A 12,642-nucleotide genomic window follows, 5' to 3' on the forward strand; every position below is an offset into this window, starting at 1 on the left:
TCCGGCAGGGAGAGGTTGTGCGCAGCCTGTACACTGCTCTTTGGGGCTGGGGAGATTTTTTTTATTGATTTCCCCCCCTAAAAACTGGGTGCGCCCTATGGTCCGGTGCGCCCTATGGTACGAAAAATACGGTATTTATTTAGGAAAATTTACATGCCGCTTGATTGTAGGAATAAAAACACCCTGTAACTTGAGTAACTGTCATTGCACTGCCAGTTAGCAATATTTCCCTGTTCTATGGCTGAGGGCAGGAGAAAAAGTCACACATACACACACGTATTATGTTTTTGGTGGCTGGAGAGGGAAGTAGGCTCACCCAACACCTCCAGCTCCTACAAGATGCACGTGGCCTGAGGTGAGCTTGTTTTGGTTTCTTTCCCCTATCCTACATGGCAGGAATGGAATAAAATTGGCAATATTGTAAATAAGCTCACTGTTAGCATGCATTTCTTCTTAACTACATGGTAACTCCTGTTCTGTGCAATTTATCTTATAACGGTGGGGTTTTTTCCTTCAGCATATTGACTCACATATTTGATGTTCATCAAAACATGGGCTACTGCCCACAGTTCGATGCGATTGATGACCTGCTCACGGGGAGAGAGCACTTGCGTCTTTATGCCAATCTGCGTGGTGTCCCAGCAGCAGAAGTTGAGAACGTAAGGACAAATTCTTCCTCAATGTTCAATTTTTTTAAAAAATATGATGCTTAACCCCCCCCCCAAAAAAATCCCATGATTGCTGATCAGTCAAGAGTTGTTTATATATTCTTTGAATTTCATCCCAAGATATCCAGGCCCAAAAGGGAGTTACGTATGACGTTAGATCCCTGGGCGGCTCTTTGATGTCCACGCACATTCTTATCTATGTTGCGGTACAGATATGCATTCACCCCTGTGAAAGTTGCAGGTAGCCAGTCTGGCTAGTCACGCCACCTTGCTGCTGTTGTTTCCACGTGCCAACCTTGCACCTGGTAAAATACCGTATTTTTTGCACCATAACACTCACTTTTTTCCTCCTAAAAAGTAAGGGGAAATGTCTGTGCGTGTTATGGAGGGAATGCCTACGGGTGGCATGCCTACGGATTTTCCTCCTCTAAAAACTACGTGCGTGTTATGGTCGGGTGCATGTTATAGAGCGAAAAATACGGTAATTCTGCAAATCCATCCTGCCAATCTGCAGAGTTTTCTTGCGTTACCAATGCATAATAAGAGTTCTGTGTGGATTCTGGAGAATTAACCCAATAACTGCATTCCTTAATAGACTCTGCTCCCATCATGGGCTGGATTGAGCCCATTGTGTTTTAAGTAACTACCAGTCCTTTGACCTCCTTTATCCTTTCTCCGCAGGTTGCAGAGTGGGGAATTCAGAAGCTTGGTCTCCTGATGTATGCAGATCAGTTGGCAGGCACATACAGTGGTGGGAACAAGCGCAAGCTCTCCACTGCCATTGCGCTGATAGGCTGCCCTCCTTTAGTCCTGCTGGTAAGTCACTTTGCAGCAAGGAGGCCAGGTGAAAAGTAGCCACTTTAGATGAAGGCAATTCTGTAAGGTTGTGGAAAACTCCAGTTGGACACCGTGTGGTGTGCACATTATTTTACTTCTAAAAGTAATTTCTATGTCACCATGTCGTAAGGTATCAGGACACTGCACAACACACTATTAAAAACACCAATTTCTCTGAGAAACACCCCAAACAGTGCCAAACTCCAGTTGTATTTTCTTGCCTGGGGTGGTTCTTTGCAAGTTAGTGCCCTGCTTTTCTTGCTGTCATCTGCTGAACCACCGGTAGTATACCCTCTTCAAATGGTGTTTCTGATATTCTCAGAAGGTTAAGTCGCACTTTCCCCCAAAATTAAATTTGGGGGCATGTTTCATCCTAACACCTGAAAAAGTGTATTTTTTAGAATGTGTGAGATTAAGAATACAAAAATGCAAACCTGAGCCTTGCAGGAATATGAAAAATAAAATCAAAAGGTATATCTGTCCTTCCCTCACTGAGCTCCAAATAGCACTAACAAAGCTCCTGTTCCAGGCTGGCTGGAGCCCTTAGCAGGAAATGATGTTGGGTTACGTATGCTGCAGTATTTTGTTCAGGGTACCCACATCATTATTATCATCCACATCCCACAGGATGAGCCAACTACAGGAATGGACCCTCAGTCCCGACGCTTCTTATGGAACTCAATTGTCAGTGTGATCAAAGACGGAAGAGCTGTGGTCCTTACGTCACACAGGTAATACAAACCTCCCCATGTAAAATCAGTATGGGAATCTAACACCCTTTTAAAAAAAATACTTGCTGCTGTTGTAAACCTTCAGAGAAAGCATGTGATACAGTACTCATAGCAATGTACTACTTCAGTTTGCAGGTGGAAATCTACCATTTCCCCTATCATAGAAATAGACCACACATTTGGAAAGTTAAAAATGGTTTACTTACAAACTCTCTGAAGGTCCAGTTCATGTGCTTTTCCATACAGCAGTCAGAAAATGCAGGTAGCAGTCTAAGCTTGGAGCAACCTCTTTTCAGACCTCTTTACATACTGGAGTTCACGTGGCAGACTGAGGGAAGCAAGACTTTCCTCCCAAGTGGACAGAGCAACTTAGCTAAGCCTGGCAGGACAGCTTACTATGGCATTAACCTCTTCGTGAATTAATTATAGACTTAAGCGTGTTGGTTATAAAGGCACTCCCCATTAGCATGGGGGTTGCGTTCCAAGGCACCGTGCATGTCAGTCAGCCCCCTTGCGGTGCTGAAACCAGCACATGTGCCATGAACATGCACGAATGGGGAGTTGCCTCTATGAGGCTGGTTATCTCACAAATGTTAGGGGCTCTCTCTAGACCCCTATCAGCAGCAAGCCTGCAATAATGGCTGAGCATCCTGACAAAGTTACAATGCAATGGAGCATTTACTGGCTGGGGTCAGTACGAGTAAGTGGGACCTACAGGCCTTTTTTACATCAAGCTTTCTCTCTTTACAAGCATGGAAGAATGTGAGGCGCTCTGCACACGTCTAGCCATCATGGTTAAGGGAACCTTCAAATGCCTGGGCACCATCCAGCATCTCAAGTACAAGTAAGCTGATGATTCATTTCTTAGGTTTATTGATTGATTTAGTGTAGTTGATGGATGAATATTATTTACTGGGATAGTAAATCCGTCACTTCATATACCATGGGTATTTCACAGATACGGAGATGGCTACATTATCAGCATGAAAATAAAGGCCTCTAAACCCGGACTGCCTCCAGACCTGAGCCTAGCTGAACACTTCATAGAGGTGAACTTCCCTGGCAGCATACAAAGGGAAAAGCACCATAACATGCTCCAGTACCAGATATGCGCCTACTCGCTGGCCAAGATCTTCCGGCTGATTCTCTCTAACAAGGACAACCTGAATATTGAAGAATACTCTGTCACACAAACCACCCTGGATCAGGTAAGAAAAAAAAGTGCTAAAAATGGGGGGGGGGGGACCTAACTCAACAAATGCACGCCCTCCGCCACTTAGGAAACCATCACCCCCCCCCCCCGATGCCTAGTATGTTTTAGTAACAGGCAATTCTTTCTAAAAGGCTGTGTGCTTCCAGATTCCATTCATCTGAAAATAGAGAGTGGCATTAAGTGAGGAAAGTGTTGATTTAAAGAGGAGATCATTGGTGGTCAGTCATTTTCAGTAGAACTAAGCTTTGCAGACCAATTATACTAATTAAGGTGATGCACTTGTCATAAGAATGGCCTTCACTTCACAATACATGGCTCTTCCTTTGAAGAACAAAAAGATCCATTTCTTTCTCACAAAAACCCTTACATGTATTTAATGTGTGCTTTTTGAAAGTTCTTGTTAGTAAGAAGCAGGCTTATTTCTGCACACGTTGTATGAGAATTGCCTTGTCAATCACGCCACGTCTTGTGACTTCTGCCAGGTCAGCCTGTGCATGAGTCTAATTGGAGGAGGAGAGCTTATCTCCCCTATGTTTCACTCCAGCTCTAAAGCAACATCTGGTTGGCCACAGGTTATTTATTTTCCAATGGAACAGCCAATTCTTGTGCTGCCATCTTCCTAACTTTGTTTGGGGATGCACCCAAAGAAGGGCCTCAGATGGTGATTGCAGTTCACGTGGGAAAGACAGGTCCTTGGGTCCTGACCTTAGAGGTACTGGGCTTAGCCACCAGTCCTGATCTAGAAAACTGCATGCATGAGATGAACATCTGGGGGGACGGGACGTGGAGAGATATTGTCATGGACATTCTGGCTTTCCCTACTTCCTTCTAGCAAGTGCAGTTCTGATTATGCATTTCCCGGTTTCCTTCCACAGGTTTTTGTGAACTTTGCTAAACAACAGATGGAGGATGAGGAAATTCATCTCCACCCTCGTGCAGCGGGAGCTAGTAGAGAGGTGAAGGTGACCCCTGCTTTCTATCGGAAGACAACTGCATAGAGAAGTTCTGCCACAGGTGAAGCAAACTCCCCAAGCAGAGCACTACAAATCCTGAATAAGCTTCTCACCAGCACAGGTTTTAGCCCCCTTTCAGTGGTTTCCCTGCATCTTTGGAACTCGCCCGCAAAGGAAGTATGTATGAATAGATCCATCTTCGTTAAGCTTCTACAGAAAAAACCCTACCTTTGCTTTTCAGTCTTTTTTACTAAAAGTGTTGTGCTGGGCTTTTAAAGCAGTTTTTAGTATTATAAATGGGTTGTTTTGAATGTATGTTAAGCATTTTTTAAATATTGCGTTATCATTTGACAGCTGCCTGTGGAGGGCTCTGCCCTGTGAAGCTGCATGTGCATATCTTAAATATTTTTTTTAGCGAAGTAGAATGTAATATTAGGAACTTTAGCCTGGCACAGTGATGGGATCAAATGAGTAGATACTAAGTTTAGTCAAAATCACTTTTGTGTTCGTAATTTTTTTTTAAGGATGCATGTGCTTTGCTTCCTAGTTTCATTCTGAACCAAAAAGAGAAACAAGCACATGTTTATTTAAAGTCTCTATTGTTCTGTGGCATTAATGCTCTGGGTCAAATCTAGACTTGACAGCAGTCAAGCACAAGATGGGCTGTCGCTGCCAGCAACAGAATCACAAAATTTTATGGATGAGCAGGAAATATTTGGTCTCTCACAGCCTTCTTTACATTAGTGACTCACTTTTTACTAGATTAGTTTTAAGTTGGAATATTCCCTCAGCTGTTGACAGTTCTTTTTCAACTCTTGATACTACTTAACTCCTACTTAAAACCTAATTAAAAGGTACAATGGGGGAGTTCACAGTTGTGCCATTTTTCCCACCATGAAAATCTTAACAGGTGGAGATTTGGATTTAGCCCAACCATAGCTTGTAGTTGTATGCAGCTCTTAGTGAAGTCAACAGGAAATCACCTAGAAGAGGTTCCCCCAAGGTGCTATGGATTCTGACATCTTTTTTTAAAAGGATTTATGTCTTAGGAGTATTGCATTAGCTGAGGTTCGATTCAAGCTGCTCTGATCTCAAGATCAATAACCTTTTAGTATTGTTTTCTATGTTTCAGTGCTATATGCTATAACCACTGTGGGGCTCTGTTAAAGGTAAAAAAAATAAATAGCTTTCTGTTTAATTAAGTTATTGTCTTGGAGAGTAGCTGCCAGGAAATGGCTCCTTGCATGGGTTTTGGGTGTTTTTGGGGGGTGGAGCTCTTTCCACACAGACATCACACCTTTTTAAGTGACTACACTGGGTGTTTAAAAACCTAACCATCCCAATGAGAAGTAACTTACACAACTAGGGCTGAGCGATGTTAGATTTTCAACATCACAATGTATCACCAGCCAAACATTGTGATTTGGTGATGTACTGCGATGCTGAAACAAGCTGCATTGGCCCCAGCCCACGAGGTGCTGGGTGAAACTTTCACCCCAGTGTCTCGCCGGGCTGGGGCCAATGCAACTGGCTGCTGCCCACTGCTTAGCTGGGAGGTGGAAAGCCCCCCCCCCCCCAGCTGAGAAAGCTCAATGTCTCTGTTGCGGGGCAGGCAGCTATGTGCCCCTGAACAGAGAAGTTTAAAAGAGTCCCCCTGCCCACCTCTGGCTTGTGCAAGCCGGAGGCAAAAACTCCATTACACTTGAGGGAGCTGCCTTTGCAGGCAAGGGTGAGCTGCTACTTCCTCCTGTAAAGGAGGCAGCTCGCCCACCCACCACAGATGAAGCAAACAGTGCCAACCTGACAGGCTCAGTTTGCAGTGTTTCCTCCGTCTTTGAAGATCTCTCAGCTGGGGGAGTGGGAGCACTTTAAAAGAGAACGCCCAAACCATCACCGCCTCCGTAAAACTGCTTGGCTAAGGCAAGGGCAGCTGCATGCTCCTCAGCCGAGCAGTTTCAAGAAGCCGAGAGAAGAACAAGCTGTATTGGTGCCTTGCTGATGGCACTTGTTTCTCCCTCTGCAGTGGTATCACTGGTGAAACCACCGCTGCTCCAGAGTCCCTCTGCCTCCAGCATGTTTCTCCCTTGGCACACTGGGTGTTGGTAGCAGAGGGACTCTGGAGCAGAGGCGATTTCACCAGTGATACACCGCTGAGTGAAACCACCATTCCATTCTACCCCTCATAACAGTCCTGGGCGATATATTGATAGATACACGACTGCCACTCCCAGCAATAACTACACCACAGATGGGTGACTTAAGAGGCAAAGATCTAAAAGCGCTCTCCAAATACTGGAAGGGCTAGCATGAAGAGGAGACTGAAGAGCTGCTCTGATGGCAGGACTAGGACGAGTATGTTTCAGTTGAATATTAGGCAATACATAAAATTAAGTGCAGTTCAACCATGGAATTAGTTGCAGAGGATGGACTGCTTTCTGTTGGGAAGGTCTAGCTCAGGATTTCCTCTACTGAACATTAAGACGGACAATGCTATAATTCCAACATAGCTTTGAATAAAGAAACAAACTTGAAGCAGATCCTGAAAGTCATTAAATGTGATTTGCATTTCTCAGATGTAATTTGCTGTATAACATACATTTACATATTGTCTGTGTGAAAAGAAACAAGAGGTTTTTTATCTTATCATGGATGCATTTTTTTAACTTGAAAAAGATTGGGTATTAAAGAAATATTAAAATTTCACTCACCAGTCGCAATGTGTCTTCTATTGCTATAATTAATTCGACAGAATTCAAAATATAAGTTTGAATTTATTGCATATTCTCTTTACAAATTGTTGCAAAAATTTATGTACATTTCTAGAGGAATAAACTTCATCAAGAAACAGTCAGAGTCCCTTTGCTGATAGTCTTAAAATTAAGTTCTTAAAACTTTGTAACATAATGTCTTATTCATTTACTGATTTGATTTGCACAGAGCCTTCTTAAAATGCATTGAACACAAAATAAGGAAAAATATTTTCCACATTTCCTTGTATTTTGGATTATATGAAGAGTAACTAGAGGACCACACCTCCACACCTTTCCTTTTGGCAATATGGGACCACTGGTTAGGCTATGACCCTTTGATAAAGGCAGGGATGGAGATTTAGGAAGTTTTCATTCCTACCTTTGATGAAGATAGTCAGTTTCCTTGGGCTCCCATGATTTAACTCCTTTTTTCCTCTTGACACCTTCTTCCTCTTCTCTTCTGTTTTACGTTATTCTTCATCTGCTTACCTTCATTTTCAAATTTAAAACAACTTTTTAAAAACAGCTTTTCCCTTTCCTGCTACCTTTTGTACCCCCACTGACTTTCTCTGGAGCCACCAGTAAAGAGCTATCACTCTGCACGCTATCATTCAAGGTCTTATTCCTTGTGGCCATCACATCTGCCTGCAGAGTATCTGAACTTAACACCCTATTGGTGGTCCAACGCCCCTGCATATTCCACAAAGACAAAGACATCCTCCATTCTGATCCTGCCTAATGTCCTTTCCAAACTCCACCTACAGCAGGAACTGATACTACGTAGATTTCCTCCCAATCCATACCACCCTCTTGAAAAGGCCTGGCATTCCTTTGACCAAAGCTTTCCAAACTTTTCACGTTGGTGACACACTTTTTACATATGCATCATTTCACGACATAGTAATTCAGTTTTACTAGCAAATCGGCGGGCCATCTGCTCCCTTTCCAGCAACACAGAGTTTGGAAAGCTCTGCCTTAAGATGTAGGCAGGGTACTTAAGGTCTATATAACCCATACCAAAGTGCTTTGGCAATCATTCCACCATTCTATGTTAGGTAGAAAAGTCACCCCAAACACACGATCCTAATGGATTTGCACCTGCATTACCACGGCATATGAGGCACAAAGGCTACCTGTCCCTGCCAAACCGACAGCACATTCCTCTGGGGCAGCAGACGTCCTGGTGGCATCCTTCACAAACGCCTCCCTACTGAAAATCGGCAGGGCAGCCACCTGAGCATCTCCCAGTACCCTTGCCATACACTAAGACAAGACACCTGGTTGTCAGCTGACACCGCCATTGGCCAAAGGGTCCTCCAACAGGCCTCCTCACAGTGTTTTCTTTGCAGTGGTACCCACCCTAGTTGGGAGAGCTTTGGTATGTCCCAACCAGTGGTGTCATGCTGGCAAAAGGAAATAGTACGATTGGTACATACCTGAATGTTAGATTTGTGTTGCCAGTGTGGGACCATTGGGGCCCCACCCTCTAATGGCCTGCAACACTGTTTAATAGTTCAGACAGTTAGGAAAAGTTCTTGTTCCATAGGAATTTGGCTTTATTACTGTATGTTATTTGCTTATTAACTGATGAGACTCCATGGACTACTTGTGCTTAGTGAGTCTGCAATGCTGAGGACAAAGGAGCCATCCATTTCCTAAATTTTCACTCCTTCCTTCATCAAAGGGGCAAAGCCATAGCCCAACCAGTGGTCCTGTGCTGGCAACACAAATCTACTCTTCAGGTTAAGTACCAATTGTTCTACTTACATTTGCAAGTACATGGGCAACCCACTCCTATGCATGTCTACTTAAAAGGAAGCATCCCTGAGCCTACTGTGATATACAGTGGTGCCTCGCAAGACGAAATTAATTCGTTCTGCAAGTCTTTTCATCTTGCGAGTTTTTCGTCTTGCGAAGCACGGTTTCCCATAGGAATGCATTGAAAATCAATGCGTTCCTATGGAAACCGCCTTCAGACCAGGTCCGGGGACAGTCTGTCCCCCGACCTCTTCTGAAGGCCGGCGGGGGGGGCGAAAGTCTTTGCTTCCCCCCGCCTGCCTTCCCGGGACAGCGGAGACTTCTCCGCTGTCCCGGGGCGATTTAAAAATGCTGGCGGGCGGCAGCGAAGCCTTCGCTGCCGCCTGCCAGCATTTTAAAAACCCCGAGACAGCAGAGGACCTCTCCGCTGTCCGGGGCGATCTTAAAATGCTGGCGGGCGGCAGCACTGCCGCCCGCCAGCATTTTAAAATCGCCCCGGGACAGCGGATGAATGCTGTTCTGAATGTTGGCAGTGGGGAGGAAAAACCCTCCTCCCACCGCAAGCCCCGGGAACAGAGGAGAAGTGCTGCGCATCTTCCCCTCTGTTCCCAGACCTGTCCTGAAGGCTGCGCTTCCCCGCTGTCCCCGGAGATTTCCCTATGGGCTTTCGTCTTGCGAAGCAAGCCCATAGGGAAATTCGTCTTGCGAAGCCACTAAAAAATCGGAAAACCCTTTCGTCTTGCGGGTTTTTCGTTTAGCGAGGCATTCGTCTTGCGGGGCACCACTGTAACGATGGGGACGAATTCAATTCACTTTGCATTTGAAGCCAAATTTACGCTTTCCAAAACTATGAGAACTAGAACATAGCCACCCTTAGAAATTCACACTTATCCAAATTTTGTGATGCAATTCTCCAACCAACCAATGTTTACAAAAATGCACATAGTAGTTAAAAGTGTACATAAAAATGAGTATTAGTGAAAATAACATTAAAAATGCATTATGTTAAGGAGACATTGCTTGCAAAAATGTGTGCATTAGTCAAAACGGCATACAAAAATGTGTTTTCTAGCAGAAATTCATATTAAAATGCTGAAGCATTTTCAGGAGGATATTTTCTAACAGAAAATTCACAAAATGCTGCATAAATGTGTGGGGGGGGGGGCGAATTTAAGACTACAATCATGAGAAACTGAGAGAACCAAGACTAACTGATTTGCTATCCCTACTCTCAAGTAAGCATGCACCAGGGTATAGCATGAAGTGTTTTCCAAGAATGAGAAATGCAAGTAGAATGATCACATGACAGCCTTGTTGGTATTGCATCACTTCAGACTGCAAGGCGGTGAATGTTTGAATGCTTTTTCCATTTAACAGGACACCCTGAATGTAATAATTTAAAATATTTCTGGACCACTTTTAAGGTTAAAATCCTGTCAAGTCAACTTACTAAATAAAAACCAATACAAAAATAACCACAATTAATAAATAAAAAACAGCTGATCCAAAACATGGCATCAAGTCCCAAAATATTAAAATCTAATACAAAATACAACTATCAGCCATCCATTAAGAGCATGCTAAATAGGGCAAAAGACACACAAGAACCCTTTTTCCTTCATGTTCAAGTTTTATATAAATCTGGGAGTTTCTTGCAATGGAAACATTCAAATAGGCAACTCTCACCTTGCAGTCTGAAATGGTTCATTCCCAACAGGCCTGTTTCAAATGATTATTCTGAACATTTAAACTATGTTGTTCTCATTCCCCTCTGTGTGTGTGTGTGTGTGTGTGTGTACCACTTTCATTCAAATTGTAAAAGTATTTCCCACAGCAAATGCTTGATTTGAAGCTGCCCACAGCACTTTCTATGCCTCAGCTTTGAAGCACAATTCGTCCAGAGGCTGGGCAGTTCCAGGCTGTTGCTATTTCAGGTTGGATTCAATCACATACTGTACTGGGGAAATCAGGTTGCACAATTAGAGCGGATTTGGAGCTCTTTCACAACAACCCCACTTTCTCCCAAAGTCAGACTTTTTTTGCAATAAGGAAAGTGAACACACCAGAAAGAGTGGGAAAACAATAATAATTGCTTTGATGCAACATCATCTAACCTCCCTGGAAACAAATCAAGATGAATGCTCAATAAACATATCATCCAGAACTGCCCTCCCTCAAAACTTATCTGTTTGTGGAATTCCAGACTGTTTCACACCCAATTCTCATGCTTCTTTTTTGCCACAGGGCCTGGCCCAGACTTTTACAGAAAGCGTATTCTTTCGGCAACGGTGGATAATACCTTTGCCAAACAGTTAGCTCTGAACACCCTTCATGGCTAAAGATGACAACATGAGGATTGGGGGAGAAGATAAAACCAATACTGAATCCCACAAATTTTAAAAATACATGAAGATATTAGCGGAGTAGGAATGCTGAAAATAATGCCAATGTATTTCACATCTGACAACCAATGTGCCCCTTTGGTACATGGGTAGATGAATCTGGTGGCTCATTTACCAGAAGTAATGTATTTACTATGGTGGACGATGAAGCCACAGGATTGGGTAATTCTCTCACCAAGCTACCAAGGAGCTAAGAATTGTGGGAGGTAGGTGAAACATCTCTGCATCTTCCCTAAGTAGTGCTGCGCAGATTGTACCTTCATGCCGAAAGCACTTTCGAGATTCCATGTCCGACAAGAATCAATTCTTCCAACTTTTTGTCCTAATCCAAAGCACCCTAGGGGAAAGGCCTGGCATTCTTTAGGCGTTCATCGGGCACTAAAGCTGTACACATTCATTGAACGCAAGAAAATAGAACAGTGGACTCCTTGGTTTGTGTCCTTCCACCCTTCATCTCTGTGGAGGGTTTCAAGTTCCACCCTTGCCAGATGGATACGGGCTTGCATTTCCCCAGCTTATGAATCCCTCAAGCTGCCCCAGCCAACACATCTATTTGCTCATTCAACCAGGTCAGCATCCACTTCAGCGGCCTTCGCTGCTAATGCTCCGCTGCTTGATATTTGTAAGGCAGCTACTTGGTCTTCCTCAAGTACCTTCACCAGGCATTACAAGCTGGACCAATTATCGTCAGCTGATGCAGCATTTGGTCGCACAGTTCTTCACTCAGTACTTTGATCAGCTCATCTGCAGTTGGGTCCCGCCCACTTGGGGATAGCTGTGGTACGTCCCAATCCAGTGACTTTATTGTCCACCATAGTAAATAGTAACTGGTCTTACCTGAAGGGTAGATATACTACCCATGTACTATCTGAAACCAAAGGGGCGCACTGGTTGCCAGATGTGAAATCCTCCCCCCCCCTCCCCAGCTCTCCAACCCCACTATGTAGATTTTGAGCCCATGGAATTCCACACTAGATAGTAATTTCTGCATGCTCCTGGGCAACCTTGCCTAAATTATCTTCATACCCTAACTTATTTTCTTTGCCTGTGGTTGTGTCTATGCAGCCTCATCCACTTTGTTTCTGATAATTTAATTAAAAAAACCCAACAACCTTGTTCTTACAGTAAGAAAGGAATGATAGACATTCTAAGACTAGGATAATCCTTAAACTCTCGTATATAGGTGCAGTGTTTATCTTTTGCCCAGACTGACATCTGAATGAAACAAAGAAAGGTGAAGAGTCCCACTGCAAGAGAGAGAAAGAGAAAGAGAGAAAGAGAAAAGAGAGGTCAATGTTTATGAAATATTGTAGCTGGAATATTAGCCCAA

At 43.8% G+C, this 12,642-nt stretch overlaps 2 protein-coding genes across 12 annotated transcripts in view; one reads left to right on the forward strand and one right to left on the reverse strand.

The window, feature by feature from the left end:
- ABCA4 (ATP binding cassette subfamily A member 4) overlaps window positions 1-7,114 on the forward strand; it is a 106,718-nt gene extending 99,604 nt beyond the window's left edge. The window contains exons 45-50 of the mRNA XM_083743151.1: window positions 518-659; window positions 1,350-1,484; window positions 2,133-2,236; window positions 2,988-3,080; window positions 3,195-3,444; window positions 4,325-7,114. Of these exons, the coding sequence (XP_083599277.1) occupies window positions 518-659; window positions 1,350-1,484; window positions 2,133-2,236; window positions 2,988-3,080; window positions 3,195-3,444; window positions 4,325-4,447 (847 nt within the window). The 3' untranslated portion in view covers window positions 4,448-7,114. The remainder of the gene's footprint in view (window positions 1-517; window positions 660-1,349; window positions 1,485-2,132; window positions 2,237-2,987; window positions 3,081-3,194; window positions 3,445-4,324) is intronic.
- Window positions 1-12,642, reverse strand: part of LOC310846621 (very-long-chain enoyl-CoA reductase-like) — a 46,834-nt gene that overhangs the window by 10,031 nt on the left and 24,161 nt on the right. For 3 of the 11 annotated variants that reach the window (XM_083743545.1, XM_083743546.1, XM_083743536.1), the window contains 2 exons: window positions 9,693-12,559; window positions 7,154-8,985 (listed from right to left, as the gene is read on the reverse strand). The exons of 1 other annotated variant lie outside the window; for it this stretch is intronic. In XM_083743545.1, the coding sequence (XP_083599671.1) occupies window positions 12,432-12,559 (128 nt within the window). In that variant the 3' untranslated portion in view covers window positions 7,154-8,985; window positions 9,693-12,431. Of the gene's footprint in view, window positions 1-2,442; window positions 2,580-3,476; window positions 3,607-7,110; window positions 7,134-7,153; window positions 8,986-9,692; window positions 12,560-12,642 lie in introns of those variants that run through there. 7 more of the 11 variants (XM_083743541.1, XM_083743540.1, XM_083743538.1 and 4 more) reach the window with 5 other exon arrangements.

The sequence above is a fragment of the Podarcis gaigeae genome, assembly GCF_964106915.1.
Source record: "Podarcis gaigeae genome assembly, chromosome: 6".
Classification (NCBI taxonomy): domain Eukaryota; kingdom Metazoa; phylum Chordata; class Lepidosauria; order Squamata; family Lacertidae; genus Podarcis; species Podarcis gaigeae.